At 34.0% G+C, this 21,494-nt stretch overlaps 1 protein-coding gene across 4 annotated transcripts in view; it reads right to left on the minus strand.

Annotated features, from left to right (window-relative positions):
* Window positions 1-1,975: 1,975 nt before the first annotated feature.
* Window positions 1,976-21,494, minus strand: part of LOC114325539 (pantothenate kinase 3) — a 187,916-nt gene continuing 168,397 nt past the window's right edge. For 3 of the 4 annotated variants that reach the window (XM_028273611.2, XM_028273610.2, XM_028273613.2), the window contains 4 exons: window positions 19,978-20,222; window positions 18,254-18,430; window positions 9,261-9,414; window positions 1,976-2,585 (listed from right to left, as the gene is read on the minus strand). In XM_028273611.2, the coding sequence (XP_028129412.1) occupies window positions 2,415-2,585; window positions 9,261-9,414; window positions 18,254-18,430; window positions 19,978-20,222 (747 nt within the window). In that variant the 3' untranslated portion in view covers window positions 1,976-2,414. The remainder of the gene's footprint in view (window positions 2,586-9,260; window positions 9,415-18,253; window positions 18,431-19,977; window positions 20,223-21,494) is intronic. The other variant, XM_028273612.2, reaches the window with a different exon arrangement.

Genomic DNA, 21,494 nt, shown 5'->3' on the forward strand with positions numbered 1-21,494 from the left:
AGTTACGCCAAAGAATTTGCAAAATATCTATTAGAAATTAAAAATTATCCACCATTCTTTAATCAAATAAAACAAGAAAATGAAATTTTATATGCTGATTCAAATATTTTCGGAAGGTGGGATAAGCTACAAAATATATATAATTTTATATAGGTACTGCATTTCATTAGGTACAACAAACTGTTGCCGAAATTAATAAATTATTGTTCTCAAATGTGGGCAAATTCTGCCTCAAATGAACGGGATTTCTCTTGTCTCAAAAGAGTCAAAACGTATTGTCGAAACATCATGAAACAAGAGATAATGTCAAGCTTGTCTAAAATGTCAATAGAAAAAAACTTTTAAAATCTCTCCAAAACAATAATAAATTTTACAATGACGTTATAACCCATTTTGCTACTTCGAAACCACATAGACTAGAGTTAATTTATAAACAGGTTTAGGTTCTAAATTTATAGTAAAAAACAAAAAAAAAATAAAAAAAACCAAAAATCTCCTATGAAATTGAAGCCTTTTAATTAGATGACATACCTATCTGAGGAGACAAAACCTTGCCGACCCTGTCCCTAAAACCACGAGCCGCCACTGTATCTTCGTCTGAATATTTGCTAAACTTGCTCAAGCTGTTAACTTTGACAAGTTGTAAAACATTAATAATTGTATGTGAGTAATAAAATAATCTTTCGAATATCACACGATAGTAAAAATAAATAAGAAAATAACGCTTCAATTTGTTTCTCAAACTTGTTTCCATTCGACAATAGATTTTTCAAAATTTATGTCCCGATGTTTTAAAAAAAAATGTTTTTTAGAATAAGTAATTCCGTTAATTTTTATGACATCAGGTTCATCAAAAAACCATTGGAAAGGTGTATCAAGGATCAGGTTCCTCCAAAAACCATTTGAAAGGTAATTTCAAGTGCTATAAAATTGTATTAAACTTAATCTTTTAAAATCCTTATTTTTTAAAGATAAAAGATTACAGGGCACTGGTTACATGATTCTCGCAGTAAAATATAGGCTTTAACCGTTTCTATCTCGGTTATTTTTATTCTACAAAAATAAAAAAACAAGTGAAATATTTGCTTATAAAAAACTCAAATTTCGTTCTCTATGATTTTTACGTATATCGAGTATTTTTGGAGTTACGTACATATTATTAAAAGAAAATAAAAAGGAAAATGTTAAAAATTCGAATTTTTTTAAATCATATATATCTTTTTTTTAATTTGCATTCTAAACCGGTCGAAATGTTTGAGGTAATTATTTATTCTAAAATAAAGAAAGTTTTGTAGGGATTACTATAAATTTTAATTTTTGTGGAAATGGCGTACCAATGTTTTATTTTCACTTTTTCTTAAAAAAATTGTAAGAGTCCTCTTGCCAAAGAGTCCATCCAAACTTGCTTAATTTTGATGCTATCAGCTTCTTCTCGAGCTCATTTGATAGGTATTCCTAATTTATTTGAAAAGTATTCAGTAAGTATGTTTTATAAAATGCATCGTTTTCCTGTTATATTTTCAATACTTAGTAGATTTGAGTATTGCCGAAAAAAAATACATTCAATTACCTATAACTTACGTTGAATTAATATTAAAAGGTTTTTCGAGTACGAAACTTATTTGATTTTTGCTTAGCTTCAATTTTGACAATGACAACTTTTTTGTAAAAACTTAAAAACAACACAAAACAATTTTCACCCTCCGAGAAGGGTTGCCATCCACCCACAGGGTAAAAGTGTGAGTTAACACCATGTCACTTTTGTTTCTTGAGATATCTTCTAACTACTCACCAATTTTCATGAAAATCGATGGAGGTTCAACGAAATCGAAGGTGAAAACCTTCGTGACTGCACTGTAAGTTTAATTTTTAAACTTTTCTTAATTTGAAAATCTGACAAATACGAAAATGTCAACTTCAAATTGGATGACGTACAACGGAATTATAAGGAAATGGTCAATATCTAAAAATGCAATTTACGAGAATAAATACACTTTTTTATTACTATAATGTTTATACAGTATGGTTTAATATAAAATTGATTTCAAGTAATCTCATGTACTCTCAGAAATTAACTATGTATTTATAAAATAAATAACACTTTCGAGATCTGTACAGTGATAAATTTTTTTATATTTTTACGATGATGAGATAATGACGAATGTTAACTGCCAACGTCATCATGTCATTCAACTACATATCGATAGTATTCGATTATCGATAATATATCAAAGAATCGATGTTTGAAAAAAGATTCCTGTTACAAAATAGTAAACGGAATATACTTTCGACAATCTCACAAAATCATTACCCTTTATAACTTCCTTTCGCGAAAGAGATACATGTTATCTCACAGAAACTAATTTAAGGATTCGCATAGAATTATATATGTGCACAGATGACTTTATCATTATTTAACTTTTCAATTCTTCGTGGAACTGCAGAAGACATCCTACTGCTCCAAAATATCCTTCGTGTTCCAAGAAGAGTGCCTTCATTGTACCGTCGGACCAGTAATCCATAGCATAAGCCAATAGTTTCATTGCTATTGGATTTACTCTTAAAAAGTTACCGATGAAGACCACCTAAAAATAAAAAGACTCGCTTTTAATAAACATAAGTATCAAATATTTACTATGAAATTAATATCGTCGTTGATTTGCAAGAAGGTGCCAAGTGACATTTTATTCAAAAGAGGGATTATGTGCACAAATGATAGGTACGAAGGTTCTACCTATTCTGTAAAAAGGGGTCAAGTGTATTACTTATTGTTGTTGAGATAGTCTCACACTTTTTTGGTGCCAAGTAACATTTTTTTTAAACTGGTTGTGTAAAAAGGAGCTAAGTTGCACTTAGTAAAAATATAAAAATGTTACTTGGTCCCTTTTTGCAAATCAGCGACGATATGTCTATTGGAGAAATGTGGATGAGAGAGTGACAAAAAAGATCAACAAAAAAAATGGGCCAAAAGAAAGGGATAAAGAAATTGTCTTTTTAATTTATTTTATTTATTTGTTTTTTTTTTTGACGAAATACAGAGTGAGTTTTGTGTACGGAACGCCTCAATTATCTCGGAAACGGCTTGCACGATTTTTATAGTTTTTAGTGAATGAATAAGTCTTGTGATGCGGCCGATATTATGGTGGTATTTGCATTGTCAGATCTTCCGTTTTTTGGAAATCCAATGAACTTTCTTATTTCAAATAAGGCACCCTGTATATTTTTTGCGCTTTGACATCCTTAAGAAATACTGATTATTTTTCATGTAGTATTTCCTATTGGCTGTGAGTTTCGACGGTAGCGCTCTCTCGCGGTTTGAAACTTGTACTTTTCTTATAAAGAGGTCATTAAGAAAAAGAAGTTTATGTGAAATTTAGAGGTTACCTCTGTTTTTATTGGCTGTGAGTTTCGTCGGTAGCGCTCTCTCGCGGTTTGAAACTTATACTTTTGTTGTAAAATTGTTCAAATTCAATGCACAAAACTGCCACTAAAAGCGCTGGCAAAAACTGTCAAATCCCCTCTACTCATCGGCTCACAGCAAATACCTAAATGCCGTAATTTTGAAGTTAGTGCTACATTTTTTTGTGGTTTATTGGCATTGGGAAGAACCCTTTTTGCCACGAAAATTTATAACATTTGGAAGTCTATACATATAAGTAACTGAACACAATTTGGTACAAATACAATTTTTACAAATCTATACATATAAATACAGTAACTGACAACAATTATTTGGTATAAATACAATTTTTACAAATCTATAGGTACATATAAATTTAATAAAATAAAAATGTGTACCATTTTTATTCGGTTGCAATGCGAAGGCAAACCAATCTTACTTTTTAATTAGAATACGGAGTGCAGTCCAGTTCCTTTAACCGCGATTTTCTGCTCTTATTGGAGCTTCATCAGAAGGAACGTAGGCACTGTTCTCCATACTCCAACTAAATTGCATCGAGAGGTTTTCCCACACATCGCAATCAAAGTGATAAATTTAATATAAGTCGGTTCGCTAAACTCAGACGCAACTGGCTAGATATTTTAGTCGATAATTTTTTTGTTTTTTGCCAATTTTGCAAAAATTTGCAAAATTACTAACTATTTAGTGATTATTAACTATTTAGTAATTATTTTTTGCCAATTTTACTAAAATTGGCAAAATTACCGACTAAAATATCTAGAAAGTTGCGTCTGAGTTTAGCGAACAGACTATACCTAACTGAATACAATTTGGATTGGTTGATACAGACCTAAAAGTTGAGGAAATTATAAGCGTCTCCTCGTACGGCCCAAGAAGTTAAAAAATAGCTCTTACTAAGAGGAATGCCCTTGGGCCAATATGAAGAATGTATTTATCTGTTTATAATCTAAGGCTCTTAAGGTTGTAAAAATTTCCACGATTATTGAGTTATTGTATAGGGAGGTAACGGGGTCCACCAGAGCTGATAAAACAGATTTCGAATCCGATATTATAGATATAGATAAAACAGATTTCGAATCCGATATTATAGCCAAGTTTGACAAGGGTAGCAGTGAATTGTTTACCCAATCCAAAGCCTTAAATATAGCAAGTGCCTCTGCTGTAAACATTGTAGAGTTTGAGTTTAGTTTAAACAACAAATTCTCGTTTGTGTTTTCCCTGTACACTGCACATCCTGTTCCAGTAGGCGATTTGGATCCATCTGTAAAAAATGTATGTACATTACCTAGCTTCTCTAATTCTATTTGCATAGATATGTTATTAATTGCTGGGTTATCGTTATATTCTGGAAAAATAATATTTGGTTGTGTAAGACCTATATCAAATTTAGCCGTGAAGAACGGCAAACCAGAATCATCATGTAGTTCGAGACTGTTGTAAATGTATCAGCTAGAGGGGGACAGTTTCTGTTATGCCAGTATTTATTAGTGTAGCTATATGCAGTTAAGATGCCTAAATTTTTAATAAGGTCGTTGTGTATAAATCGTTTTTGTTTAACGACGAATTTTTCAGCTAGGAACTGTCGTCGAAGTTGCATGGGGGGTTCGCCACACTCTGCAAGGAGAGCAGCTGTGGGAGTGGATTTAAATGCACTAAGAACAATGCGTAGGGCCTTGAATTGTACCCTATCTATTTGTAAAAGTCTGGAATTAGTGGCTGATCCATACAAAAAACAACCATAATCTAGGATAGATCGAGTGTACGCTCGGTAGAAAATAAGTTAATGTTAGGGTCAGCGCACCAATGATATGTGTTAATTGCTCTTAGGATATTTAGACTTTTTTCACTTTTCTTAATGCATGTTGATATGTGATCAGACCAGGTCAGTTTGCAATCAAATGTGATACCCAGATATGTGTATGTTTTGCAAACAGGTATAGTGTAATTTTGAATTGTTAGGCTATTAAGTTCTGGTAATTGGTGTCTGGTAAAAAATACAATAGCAGATTTATGAGGTGATATTTCAAATCCCTGTTCGGGAAAGTATTTAGAGCAGCAATGCACTATATACTTAAGATTACTAACACATTGAGAGTAGTTTTTATGAATAGTGTATATAGAAAAATCGTCAGCATATTGTAAAATTATTGCGTTCATACCCCGATGTTGTGAACATCGAGGGTATAGATATTAAACAGAAGCGGACTCAACACCGATCCCTGTGGCAGACCAGAGTTAACCTCTCTAGGACCTAGAGTATTTGTATTGCATTTTATAAAGATCTGTCGTCTGAGAAACATATTAAAAAGAACAAATGCAAATTGTGGAGGTATATGGAGGTATGTTAATTTTTCATATAAACAATCCAACAACACGTTTTCATAAGCACTTGAGATATCTAAAAATAAGGCAGCTGAATAATGGTTTTCTGAAAAAGCCAACTGAATTTCTGTTGCAAGATTGGCTGCACAATCGAGAGTACCTTTACCTCGCCAAAACCAAACTGGGATTGGGGGAGGATGTTATTATTTTCTAACCACCATTCTAATCTGAGTTTGATTATCCTTTCCAAAGGTTTTAATACACAAGACATTAAAGAAATGGGTCGCAGAGCTTTGTTGTCAGTGACCTTGGGAATAGGGATAATTAGACACTGTTTTAATGAGGGATAATCCGTATCTCCTGAAAGTACATATATTATTATATATTTTGCAAAGAGTGTTTCGCCGAGTCAGGGAGCTTTTTAATCATCATATAATTGATGCCATCTAAGCCTGGAGCAGTAAGTTTTGACGATTTGATATTAAGTTCTAACTCTCTTAGCGTAACTGGGGCTAGAAGAGAATGATCATGATTACTAGTGGGTGTGTAGTGAATGTAAGGACTAACAAAACTTGGAGCTAATTTATGAAAGAGTATTTTCGCCTCATCCTCTGCACATGGTTGGATATCATTTTTCTTCTTTTGAAATCTATTAATCCGTCGCCAAATTTCCGAGTGATTTGAATTCCTATTGAGTTGAGTACAATAGTCTGCCCAAGCCTGTTTGGCTTTCAATTTGAAGGTTCTTTTGCAGAGCGCATCTATTTTTTTTTACATTGATATAATTTGAAGTTATCATATTGCGCTTGTACGTTTTATAGGCTTCCTTCCTTTGGGTTACTAACTGTTGACATTCCTTATCCCACCAAGGGGGATGAGGAGCCCTTTTAGGAGAGAAGGGGTAAGTTTTTTTAACAGCTGTATCCGCCGAGGATGTAATTGAATTGGTGATAAAGTTAATCATTTCGTTAGTATTGTTGAAAAGCGGAATCTCTGAGAAATCGTTATCAATTTTTGTTTGAAACAATGCCCAATCAGCTTCTCGCATAGACCATTATGAATGGGAGTAATTTTAATATTATCAATTCTGAGTTGTTTTAACACAAATGTGATAGCATAATGGTCAGAGCCATACGTATCTGCTTTAACAGACCAAGAGAATTGTGAGCTAAAATTGGACGAAATGAGGGTAAGATCAACATATGATGGAGGAGAGCCAGGGGCAGAGACTCTAGTGGGTGATCCGTCATTTGCAATGATAAAGTTGTCGAAGTATTCTAAAGCTTCCATGAGTATGTTACCGCTGTGATCATTGTTTATAGAGCCCAGGCTTCATGATGGGCGTTAAAGTCGCCACCAATAATAAAATTATGCGGAATTTCTTGAAAAAGAGAAACATAGTCGTTCACTGTGACTGCAATGCTACCTGGACGATAAATACTAACCACAGATATTTTGTTGCCATTGACATCTATATCAATGCCACAAACTTTAATATTTTTATTAAATGTTTCGTTGAATACTATATTATTGTATTTAATATTATTAGAGATAATTATGCTAACACCTCCACCTCGTTTATTACGTGTATCTTTTCTAATAATATTAACTCTCTCTAAGGACATTTCATACTTAGGTTTGTACCAAGTTTCCGAAATAAGAGCTATATCAAAGCGTTCTTCTGTAAAAAGTTGCGTAAGAGTTTTTATTAGAGTACGCCGATCTAGCGTTCCACTGAACAATTTTTAAACCGGCCATATCAGGTAAATAAATGTTCAATCACGCTGTTAATTACATTTTCTACATCTTGTATAAAGGGAACTGAACTATTAATAGAAGGGTTTCGAGCAGGAATGTCTGAAAAAAAAATTATTGATTGAATCCTTCAAAGTAGTAGCGAATTCATTTTTAAGATATTCATCGTTATTTTTAGATACATTTTTATTATAGTTCTCGAACTGGAATACAGGGCTAGCACAAAAGCTAACTTCGCTTGGAGCAGTAATAAGAGTAGGTGAAGAGGGGTGTATTTTTCGTGTTTTTCTAGTAAAAGCTACAGTATTTGAAATATTTGCAATGGGAGGCATATGTTTTGATGAGCTCTGAGCAATATTGGAATAGGTATTTGGCCTGGAAACTAATGAAGGGAATTCAGTAGTGGATGACAGTAACGGAGCAAATCTGTTTTTTTGAACAATACTAGTGTAGGCAGGATTTTCAATAACTTTTTCTGCCTCTCTGAAAGAATTATTAAGGTGTGCCATTGATTCCTTAGTTGGTTTTTGTTTTTTGTATTTTGAGCAATCTCGATTTGTCGAATTGTGTGAGTTTGAGTTACAAAATATGCTGAAATTATCACATTTAGTGCATTCGTTATCATTTTCTTTGCCGCAGTTTCGACATTTCTTTTTTGCCTTACATTGGGATGCAGAGTGACCGTAACGACGACAATTGTAGCACTGTATAACAGGATAAAAATACGTGTCTACAGGACATCTGACTTTATTTATATAAATAAATTGGGGAATTTTATTACCTGCAAATGTAACTATTATCATCTGACGGGGGATTTTCTCAATCACTCCATCTTTTGCTACTTTTCGAAACATTCTCTGAACTTTACGAACAGAACACTCTGATTTTATAACTTTAACAAGATCTGCAACTAACTTGCAACTAACCCTGAATTAACTTCAATTTTAAGTATATTACGACCAACGCAACTAATTTCTAAGATCGATTTTTCAAATTGCGGCTTCTTTATAATAAAAATAGTAAATTGCATTTTAAAGCCAATTTAAACTTTAGATGCCACAATAAAAAAGCTACTAAATATATTAAATGGATTCACTGCATCAAGCTCGCCTTCAGAGCGGAACTCTGGTCCCCTAGTTTTGTTACTAAAAGTGAGTTTTAAATGTTAGTTAATTTAGTATTACTTGATCATTCACGGAAGTATGAACGGAATTAAGATTAAAATGGGAGAAAAATTACATAAGTCTTTTAATTAAAAATACGATATTATTTGAAAATTTCCAAAGAATATCTTTGAAAATAAAATTAGTTCTATAAAAATGAAATCAAATAAAAAACAAATAGAGAAATATTAACAAATTGAAGAATCTCAGATGCAGAATCCACCAATTTAATAAGAATTAAAAATGGTAGATAGTATTTTAAAACTGAGATTTTTCATGTTGAAAGTTCTTACTGGTACATCCTTAATCTGCGACTTTTTCAATTAATAAGACAGCAGACGACGAATATAGAAAACGAAAGGGAAACGATCACATTTCGCTTTCATTCGTCTAGGAAAAACGGACAGCAGATATTACTTTAACGGACAGATTCAAATATTACTTTGAAGAGTATATTGTACTGAAAAAATATGCTTTATCGTTCGGTGTAACTGCTGGGCGTTCATGCAAAATGTGGAGGGGAGACTAGGGTGTACTACGATTCTGATCTTTGTCTGTTAAATATGTATGTTATATTATATGTAAACAAAATTTCTTACCCTTTCAATTTTTTCCTGTATCGCACACATTCTCGCTATAGATCCGATGTTGTTAGTGATCGTTACCAACGTCGCTCTAGCCAGATCCTGTTTGGTGACGTTGCTGCGCCTTTCTCTCGAATTCATTTGTCCAAAGCTACACAAGGCGGAGAAACTTCAGAGTGTGCACCAATTACGTAAAAAAGCAGAAAAAAGAGAGAAAGACGAAAGAAAATTACAAAGCAAGCAACAGACTACTAGCAACTAAAATTAGTAAGAAAAGATTTATGTCTAAGGTTGCAACGTTTAAAGGGTTGTCTCTATATACACAGGTCTTAAGTGTCTACCAAATTAACTGCATTTTTATATATAATCTAAAATAAAATATCATGCATTAATTTATCAATTAGCTTATATTTGTACACTGCTGAACGTAGGTCAACACCGATTTCTATCTCGAGCTTCTTGCATCCAATTTGTGGTGATTCGCTTTATATCATCCGTCCATCTAGTCGGTGGTCGTCCTATGCTTCGATATGCATTTTATCTTAATCGCCATTCCAGAATCTTTCTGGTCCATCTATCATCAATCAATCTGGCAAAATATCCGGCCCAAGCCCATTTAGCCATGGCAAATATGTCAACTGCATCCGTGACTCCTGTTCTTGTTCCTAATTATAGGTTCGGTAGCATAATGTGTAATCTTATTTTATTTGTTTTTCCTTTTGTCAGAGTTAATGTTTCTGTCTCCTTGATAGGAGATACCATCTCGACTAAGCGCTAGAAGATGTGTTCAAACAACTACACTGTAATGGCTTGGGTATAAACATAAACGGGCAATATCTGAATCACTTGCAGTATGCTGATGATATTGTATTAATAACAGAAAGAAGTGAAGAACTACAAATAATGATGGAAGAACTAGATAGAGAATCGACAAAGATAGAACTGAAGATGAATTACAGTAAAACAAAAACATGACCAATCAACAAGAAGAACTAATAATTACAGTGGCACAAACAAGAATAGAACAAGTAAAAGAGTATATATATCTAGGACAAATACTAGATTAAATAAAGAAAATCAGACCGAAGAAATAAAGAGAATAAGATTGGCCTGGGCATCATTCGGAAAACTGTCTTATATTCTAAAGAACAGAAAATACCCGCAATATTTAAAATCAAGAGTCTTCAATCAATGTATACTCCCTGTTCTAATATATGGCTCTCAGACATGGACCTTTACAAAAGAAAATATGGAAAAAATAGCAAAGACAGAAAGATCCATGGAAAGACAAATGCTGAACATTAAACTATCAGACAGGAAAAGAAACGAATGGATCCGTAACAAAACAAAAGTGAAAGATGTCTCAACCCAAGTAGCAAAGCTTAAATTAACGGAAGTTCGCCGGACACACCCTACGGCAGAAGGATGAAAGATGGACTAAGACAATTATACATTGGAGACCGTGGAACCACAAACAAAAAAGGGGAAGGCCACAAATGCGATGGTCAGTTGACCTGAAGAAGCACACTGGGTCAAAATGGATGCAAATTGCCCAAGATAGAGAGGCATGGAAGAAGGAAGAGGAGGCCTATATCCAAGGATGGATGTTTAGGGCTGATTAGATAGATAGATAGAATGTTTCTGTACCATATGTAAGAATCGGTAAAACACATTGGTTAAAAACCTTTCTTAAAAAAACTGGAATATTAAATTAGAAAATGTTGTTCGTTGTTCAGTCTACCAAAGGCAGCCCATGTTAGACCTAGTCTTCATTGTATTGCAGTTGTCTTATTATCTCGGCCTAAGCGAATCTCATGCACTAGGTATTTATAAACTACTACTTGGTCGATGCTATGGTTTTCAATCTGAATTTTATAGCTGACTACAAGGTTGGTCATAAATTTTGTCATTTGTAACTTTATCAACTCTATCAGATAGTAAAACGATGTCATCGGCAAATCTTACGTGGTTAAGATCCTCTCCATTTATATTAATTCCCATATTATCTTCTCGTTCAATTTGCTTAAACATAAATATATTCTAACAATAAAACTTCCATCAAGTAACGGTCGAATCCATCAATTATAAATATATTCGAAAATAGCTGTAAACAATTTCGGGGAGATAGTATCAGCCTGTCTAATTCCACGTTATATTCGGAACTTTTTGGTATTTTAATGAAGTCGGACACAAGTTGTACTAATTTCGTAGATACTCTTAATCATATCGGTAGGCAATGCCGCAGTCGGCCAATGTTCGAAGATTTTATATGATCTATAATCTATAGTATCAAACGTCTTCTCATGCATAGTCTACGAATAAGAAAGATAAGTTTGTTGTAATGTGTGTATTTTTCCATTAGCATTTTAGTAACTTATAGATTATCATTTGTTCCGTATCTGGAGCGGAACCCAGCGTGTTCGCAAGGTTGGAAACTATCCAGTTTGTTCACAAGCCGTTTTGTTATTATCTTCATGAATAGTTTGAATGTTTGGGAGAGCAAACTAATAGGTCTGTGGGTCCTTAGGTCTGTTTTTTTGTGCATTATAAATATTATTGCATTATACCATTGGGAGGGGGTTACGCCTATTGTCAAACAAACATTAAACATCACTTTCTATTTTCAATACATTTAGTGACATTTCTTCTCCTTCATTAATTTGTTCTATGACTATCCCATCCTTTCCAGGTGATATATTATTCTTGATCTCCGAGAGAGCTCTTTTTATTTCCTCTGTTGTGATACCTAGGATGTTTTCTGAGCCTACATTTTGGACTTTTGGTATTTGACTTTGATTAGGATCTGGAAGTTTTTCTCGTTTAAACGATTCTGATTAAAAATCTTGAGTAATTTTTCAAATAACTTCCTTATTCGTTTTAGTTTCTCCTTTTTATTTATTTACACTTTTATACATACATATTTGACCTTGATAGCCACAGATTATACATACAAAGATATATATTTGTCAGAGATGTTTGGAAAGATTCAGCTTTCTATGAAAGTATTTACAATATTTACAAGATACAAAATCTATAAAGAAAAGACACTCAAATTATACATACTGTACTATACTATCCCTGATAAGATCAGGGATATCATGGAAGAAATTACAAAAATGAACTGGCGCTGGACCTGTCACATAGCCAGATATTATGATAACAGGTAGACAAGGAGAATCCTAGAATGGAGATCAAGAAGGTCCATAAGGAGCATGGGAAGACCTCAAAAGAAATTGGTAGATGACATAGCAGCAGTGGCAGGCAAGTGACAGGTGTTTTTAGAATTTTTGATTCTTTGAATTTGCTCTGTAGTTCTGGTTCTTGTGTTCCATCCGTGCTTAATAACTTACTTTACTTTACTTAATCAGTAGACACATTTGTACCTTTCGGTGTTGGGCCGTTTATAATACAATTCATTAAATTACAATATTTTACAATCTTCTGAGTTGTCCTAGCTCTTAACGAACTTTCTCCATTCCTTCCTATTGGATGCCATCTGTGTTGCTTCCTGCCAAGTCTTACCCTTACTCTGCAGTATCTGCGAAATGTCACTGTTCCATTCTTTAATGGGTCTTCCCCTTCTATTCTTCCCTATTGGTTTGGCGTCCCACACTCTTTTTACTTCTCTATTATTGTCCATCCGGGTTAGATGTCCGAACCATGCCAATTTTCTCTCCTTGATTGAGTCGAGTATCGGTTTGATTTTGAGTCTTTCTCTTATTTCTTCATTTCTGATTCTATCAGTTCTTTTTACTCCGATCGTTCTTCTGAGGTATTTCATCTCCGCTGCCTGAATTCTGCTCTGATGTCTTTTGTTTAATATCCAATTTTCTGCTCCATATGTCACCGTAGGTCTATGTATTGTTTTGTATATTGTCATCTTGGTCTTTGTTTATATTTCTTTGTTATTAAGGAATCCTCTATTTAGTGCTTGGAATCGTTTTCCTGTGTTTTCCATTCTGTTGTTAAGATCGTCCTCGATGTCTCCTTTGTTGTTGATTACTGTGCCTAAGTATTTGTATGAATTTGTCTGTATTATTTTTTGTTGGTCTATCATTACTTCTATTTGATCTTCCGTCCCTTGTTTCCTTGATATTTTCATTATCTGAGTCTTCTCTTTATTTACGTTTAAGTTGTATTTGCTTGCTTCTAGGCTCCATTTCTGTAAGTTGTATTTCAGTTTTTCTGCTGTTTCCGCAATTAATACTATGTCGTCTGCAAATATACACATCTCAGCGTTTATCATTTGCATTCTGTTCCAACCGATGCAGTATTTCTTGAAAGTTTTCTTACATTCTTTCACTATCTCATCTATTACATTCATGAATAGCACTGGGCTGAGACTTCCCCCTTGTCTAACTCCTTGAGTTGTTTCAAATGGTTCTGACTGTATATTTAACATTCTTACTGTATTTGTTGTTTTCATGTATATACTCTTTGTTGCTTCTATCAGTTCTTCACTTACTTGCTTCTTCTCTTTAGGCTTTCCCAAATATCTTTTCTTTTGACTGAGTCGAATGCTTTTTCCATGTCTATAAAGCTCACGATATATTTCTCTATTTTTCTTTAATGCTTTTTCTATTACTTGTTGCATGGTGAATATATGGTCTTGTGTGTTGTGTCCTTTCCTGAATCCACTTTGTACGTCATCTAATTTATGTTCTATTTCTTTTCTGATTTTCCTTTCTATTACCGTTTCTATTACCGTGAGCCCCAAATATGTGAAACTTTCTACAGTTGCTTCAATATCGTTCTCTAATCCAAACGTACATCTGTTTCCGCCAGTTCTTACCTGTGTTAGCTTTTTGTCTTTTGTCACTGTTTTTAATTGTATTGATCTGTATTGATTTATTTGTTAGATTAGCACCATAGACTTAAATAATGATAGACGGAGTGTCATTCAGAGCGAAGTGACGACACCATCTTTTTTCTTTGGATCAGTGCTGTTTCACTCTTAGGCAGGTCGCACATCAAAGAAACATGAAACGTAAATTACGTTTCATGGAAATAAACCACTGCTAAACAAATATATATCCGGCCATTTATGAAACTCTCCGAAAATAAAAATGTGTCATGAGCATGAATCACACTCGTTTCATTGGTAGGCGGACTTTGAGATTTGTTTAGCAGTGTTTTCTTTTCATGAAACATGTTTTTCGTTTCATGTTTCATGTTTTTCGTTTCATGTTTCTTGGATGTGCGGCTTGGCTTACGCATAGTAAAGCTGCGACAATATTCCTCCTCTTCCGTGCCTATACTCACACTTAATGTCATCTTAGTTTCTCGATACAATGTGCTAGAAAGAGATACCGCAAACCAGTCGAAGAGATCTTGTCGTCAGGAAGCGCGGAGTGTAGGCTCACTCTATGTTAATATATACCTCTATTTCAGCTGTCTTATCACATATTCTAGAGGTAGGTTGAACAGTGTCGGATCCAGCCTGTCTCCTTGCTTTAATCCTTTGACTATTGAGAAGTTTTCAGTGAGCTCATTTTTTAGAAAGTAGTACTGAGTGAAGAAAAAACAATGAAAAAGACATGTTGTAGATAAGTATCATTACAAATATCAAGACGCAAATAAGACACGATAGAGGAAATAGATGAAAAAAGACATAAGAAGATAACACAATATATGGAAAGAATTTAAAGGTACGTAGCAGAAAACCAAACATTGTAAAAGAAAATTGGAAATTGACCTAGAGAGGAAAATGTTTTGAAACTAGCTACAGCTTCCTCAAAGATGTATAGTTTATACGGCGATTATACGTGATCACATATTCTCCCTTTATAGCTTCATACTTCATTTGTTTACAACTTTTAAGACAACCCTTTACTTAACAATAAAATACTACTACGATACAATGTACTTTGTATTGCTACAGTTAAGATCTGAATTTGGAACATTTACCACATATACCCAACAAAACTAGAGTTTCTTTTAACAATATGAGTCACCGAGTACAGCGAATCGACAACATAGCTAAATAAATAATTCAACCGTTTGGGAAGAACAGAACAAGTGGGTCGAGGTGGAGGTGTAGGTCGCGGTGGATGCTACTAGTTAAGTCGCGGTCGATGTCGACTGCACATAGCAAGGAGGTCACCTGCGCTGTCAGTCGAGCTAGAACCACTATCAAGTGGAGTACAGTCGGAAAAATGAAAGAATACCCATGAACGATCACATCAATCACTTATTTTGTATTTGATGTATTTTTCTATAAATAACAAACGTTTGTTATAGAAAAAGATAGCAAATACAAAATAAGTGAATGATGTGATGGTTAATGGGTATTCTTTCATTTTTCCGACTGTAGTTTAATGAAATTTGAATGACAAAAAGACTGTGCTTTTGCGATGTTGTGTCAGTCAAGTGATGATAGTGATGAAATGTCAGCTGTAAATAATCAGATCCTCCTTCATATTTCAAAAATTTACTGAATTTAATTACTTTAGAAATACAAAAATAAACTGAATAAAAAAAGGGATTATATAAAAAGTATCTTCTCAGATAGCGCAGGTAATGACAACTTGGCTTCGAACGGACCAATCACAGGGAAGCATCCTTGTAGGCCGCGCAGTAGACATCCATGTAAAACAAACTCATTTTATTTTCAAAAGCATCGATGTAAACCTCCTGGATGGCATCGCGCTAAACCTCCACCGCAACTTACAATTACTGTTCTCTTCCATTCACTACAATGTGTTTGTTTTACATGGATATCGACATCGACCGCGACCTCCACCTCCACCGCGACCCACTTGTTCTGTTTTTACCCTAACAGTGTAGGTAACCTAATTATTTCTCCATTAGTGACCCTGCTCCCTACATATGAACACTGATTGAAAGCAGGGTCATCTTCCTTCAGGTAGCTAGGCAGGTGGAATCTTTCATTAACAGTTGCACTAGAGAAATATGATTGATATGTTCGCCGTAATCGTATTTGGTCTCGCTAGAACTTTTTGGCCTGCCTGCATTCTTCCGTGTTTTTCCACTTCTGTACAAACTGGACCTGTTTATACTCTTTCAGAGCTGTCTGACATCCTAGCCTGGTTACCAGGACCCACCGATACACCGGCATCAAGAAGAGCCAGTTGTTTTACTATTTTTAAGTTCTTTGAATTTAGTTTTGAACCAAGTAGAAGTTAAATAATATACATCCCCAGTGCCTTGTAGACTGTCTGGCTGTGAGAACGGGTATAGAACTCTTTGACATCATCAACATTTTTTGCGTAGACGTCAGCGCCAGAATGACAAATAGCTCTGCGCCAGAGTGACAAATATCTCTGATTGGAAAACAATGACAATAATGCTCATATGAAAGACTGGATCTTACTTAGAATGGCAATACCAGACGATCAAGATTTTATAAAAACCACGAAAAGTAGCTATCATAAATCGATAAAAGTATAAATCGACACGATTTGTGATATCTTCTTCTTCCTCTTTATAAGCAATTCTGCTTATTCATTGGCGAAAATATACTTCTACCCGATTGGTGATTTATATCTTGCTATTTTGTCCACACCAATCTGCTTATGTGGTTATACCATTCTTTTTTTCTATTTAGTGTCTATTCGTTTATACACTGTACGTTACATTGTCTTCTAACGTCTTCACTTCTTTTTCGATCTCTCAGCGTATTTCCTGTAATTCTTCTCAGTACTCTCATCTCTGCCGTTTCCAATAGTATTTGTGTTGTGGCTATATCGGGTGTTGTTTCTGATGCATATGTCATCATTGGTCTTATACTGGTTTTATAAATTCTTGACTTCATCTCAGTGTTAATATGTCGGTTTCGCCATATAGTATTAGTAAGGCATCCTGCCAGTCTATTTGCTTTTTGTACTTGATTTCTCACTTCTTTTCCCAGGTGTCCGTAGCTGGACAGTGTAATTCCAAGGTATTTTATTTCCATTACTTGTTCAATAAATCTGTGGACTAATCTTTGCAGACTATCTTCATCTTGGGCTATCAATATTGCGTCGTTTGCGTAACTCAGTATTTTTACTCTTCGTTTCCCATTCTGTATTCTCTTCCTTTGTAGACATTTTTGATGATTTCATCAATGATTAAATTGAAGAGCATATAACTCACTGAGTCTCCCTGCCTTATTTCACTGCCTACGTCTATAGATTCTGTAAGTTGACCATCTATTCTGCCTTCCATTTTATTGTTTTGGTAGATGTTTTCAATAGTTTTTATGATATCTAGGGGGACTTCTCTATTATGCAGAAGATATATTACATCTTTGAGTCTTACTCTGTCAAATGCTTTCTTTAAGTCAATCAGAGATACAAATGCTGGTCTATTATACTCTAGTAATTTCTCAGTAATTTGTTTTATGACAAATATTGCATCTGTACACGATGTTCCACTACGAAAACCCTGTTGTTCATCTGCGAAACTTATCCTCTGATCCATTAGTTCTTGTAGAATTATAGTTGTAGGGGAGTATTTGACAAGTTGATACCTCTGTAGTTTACTGACTGCTTTTTATCATCTTTTTTGAATAGTAAAATTAGTTCGCTCGTTCTCTATGCTTCCGGTATTTTATTGTGTTTTATGATTTTGTTAATAAATGTTGTTAGTTGTTCTGCCATTGCTGCTCCACGATATTTCAGGAATTCGTTTGGTATTCCATCCTTACCTGCAGCTTTTCTGTTCTTCAGCTTTTCAAGTGTTTTTCGAACTTCCTGTGTACTTATATTAACATCTTCATTTGTGGTAATTTCTGGTGTTTCCGGTTTTAGCGTTATTTGTTCTTCCTCTGCATAGAGCTTTTTTAGATAGTCAATCCACAGATTTGTGATATAATGTCAGATATTGGAGAGGAAGTAATGAATATATTAGTACATACTATAAAAATTTCCAATTTCAGATCTTAATATTGTGAAAATTATTACTGCAGATTTATTGAGTTAATGTTAAAAGAAAATTATATAGAGGATATCGTGCAACATAACAAAAGAAAATAACACATGAAAACATCATACACATTTTCTACTTACCTACTAGCTACTAAATCTCCTGGAAGTCCGAATCGTGCGTAGTCACCTCCGTATATATCCCTAACGAGTTTGTCTACGTTTCGATTGTCACCTTCAGCAGCTAAACCTATTGCTTCTTCGAATGTATTACAGCCAGTTAAAAGACAACAAAGTCCTAAAAATGTACCTCCTCCTATACTGTAAGTTAAAAATATAATATATAAGTACACGGATATTTACGATGAAGAAATCATATTTCAAATTAGAAAAAATGCATGAAAACTTCATTCACACGTTTTATATACAGGGTGATTCATTAAGAATGTCCAATCTCTGAGTTGTAGATTCTAGACCTCAAAATATTAAGAGTAAACAGTAGCACATCATCAATATTTTTGATTTTCGAAAGTTCCGCGAACTTTCAACAGTGGGGCAACAGTGCCTCGGTAATTCGACACTGACAGTGACATTATACTATCAAAATAAATAATTTTTATACTCATAGGCGCGCTAAATGTTGCAGAGTCAGTCACGTTCGATTTCTTGTTATAGAAAATCGATTTTTAGTAGATCCAATGTGACACAAAATCTAGGCATGGGATAAAAAAATTTATTTGAAGAAAGTATATTTTTTTGTTTATCTTAATGGCGGTACAGGCTTCTTTTTGCAATATTTTATTTAGTTATAGTTCAAAATTACAGCCGCAATCTTGGACCGCGTTTGTTGCTACCTGTCGATAGCGAATAAATCGAAAACTATTAATTTTATCAAAAAAATGTATAGAACGTTTTTTGCTTAAAATGAATGTTTTTACCAACTTCTGCGGTTAAAATATAATAAAAAATTTCCACCACCGAGATGGGGTGGCAACCACCCCATGGTAAAAGCACCTTTCGGCATCATATAGATATTGATCCTTGGACTATCCACTACTTATTCTCAAATTTTCAAGCAAATCGATCCATTCTGTAAAAATTGCGAAACCATCATACGGTTTTGTCCTATTTTAAGCTTCATTACTTGGACCACTGCCAACGAATATAATATACTCTCCTAGAAAGGTACTGCCCTGTAACGTTTTAGTATAGGATTTTGCGTTCCAACTGAGTAGGTGCCATGGAGGTGCATATAACTACGGAGCTTACGCGCACTGGCTAGCCCGCACTACGGCCGCAACATGCCTCGTCAACAAGCCTGCTTATAAACGTGACCATCTATTCCATATAAAAGCTTCTTCTAGGAGCTATATATTCTTTGCTACTACTGTCAACACTTGTAATGATACCGAAAAAAAGCTAAATGATGTAGTCATCATCGCACCATCACTCTGATGGGATATGTACTGAACATTTTTTTAAGACTGCTATACTCGAAAATTTAAAACAAAATAGGAGTACTTTGGTTTCAGAAACAACCTTTAAACCAGAGAAGTATTATCCAGTTTTAAGGTCATAGTTAAAATATGTAGATATATAGAACAACCAGTATATATGTGTTTTATCGACTTCGACAAGCCCTTTGACTGGGTTATCCACGACAAACTGATAGGTGCCTTGCAACAGGTGAGAATTGATGATAAAGACCTCCGTATAATTATCGTATGATTATAATCATCAACGTTCGATAATCGGATAGAGTACTTAACTAAAATGAAAAATGTAAATAAATGAAGGCTACTACTCTTCATGTAGCAAGATAATAAGTTATTGAAAAATCAATAAAATATAAAAATAATTATACGTACCTAGTACCTGAAATACGTTTATATTGGGTTTCTGAATATACTGCTAAAACGCTAACTCCAGATCCTATATTTACAATGAGGAAGGGATAAGGCCTTGAAAAATCGTAGTTCACTTTACTACACCTTTCTTCATCTGTTGAGTTCGCCCAGTAATAACACTCGGAGGGATTATTTCTATCTATGTAATGTAATCCTGCTAATAGTGAGTCAAATTCGTCGAATTTGGCAAGTTTTAAATTCACTTCCTACAAAAAATAAATAACTTTTATTTAATGTAACTCTAATCAAATAGAAAACTTAATCATTTGAATGCTGATGACGTCTAAAGGCGTCATATCGTTACTACTGCCAGGTGCGTATGACGGCTTCAGGCGTCGTATGCAGATATGCACAACATTCGTTTAGAGGTTAGAATTTGTTTGACTTTGACTGCAACGAGTTCTCTCTCTATTGAGTACTTAGATTAAAGTGTTTTTATAACGTCAGTTTAGATTCATATTATGTATGAGGGCACGGTCAGGCTTGCGAGCGATTTATCGCGCGAGATAATTCGTTCAAGGCCATAGATATATAATACTCTAGATTGCGCCTTACGATCTTAAAATGGGTGACGGTTGCGACAGAGATAAATGAGCCTATTTGGTCGGTAGTCTCTTTCTAATTCAAGGGGAGTATCGACGACGTCACTATCCTACTCTGTCGTCGAGGATTTTAGATGGTTTGACAGTTCGAGCGGATGGCGACGAGAACTGGTCGTTTGTCTTCGGACGTGGATAATCCTTGTTCGAATCCCATACCAATCTTAACTTTTTTTATTTTTTATTTAATCAATATTGCGTTTATTAGATATTATTACATCTCTAAAGTAAATCTATGCAAAGAAATATATAACAAATAAGAAAAACTGTGTAGGTACCTATAGATTTTTAACAATATAAAAGCCAATGTTATTTTTTTAATAAGTTAATTGTAGAATAGTATAAAGTAATTGTTAAAAATATTCGTAAAAAATTACCAATAATTAATATCAACATAATCCATAATAATTCCATCAACCAACATACCATCGATTTATTAATTGAATCGGTCATTTCAAAAACAACATGAGTCACATATTCCTAATTTTACAGAAAAGAAAAGAAAACTTACTATATAGTCGAAAGATGGATGAAATGGATGACATCAAAATTCAGAGTTATATTGTAGTTTTGTTCCTAATGTTTTTACTGGACTGGTGTCGTTTTTGCACACAACGTTTATCTTAAAGGAGTCTATTCCTCTCAAAAAGTTAGTTTCTGAAAATTGTGGACTTTGCTGTTTTTGAAATGACCGATTCAATTATAAGTAATTAGACATTATTTTTATTTATGAAACTATTGTTACAATTTTTTAAAAAAGTAGAAGCAAAACAAACATTCACATCATTCGAATAAGGACGAATTTATATTAATAACGAATGACTTTTATTTTACTATGCAGTTCACAAATTATGTATTCCAATATTAACTTACTAATAC

Source organism: Diabrotica virgifera, chromosome 1 (genome assembly GCF_917563875.1).
Source record: "Diabrotica virgifera virgifera chromosome 1, PGI_DIABVI_V3a".
Classification (NCBI taxonomy): Eukaryota; Metazoa; Arthropoda; class Insecta; order Coleoptera; family Chrysomelidae; genus Diabrotica; species Diabrotica virgifera.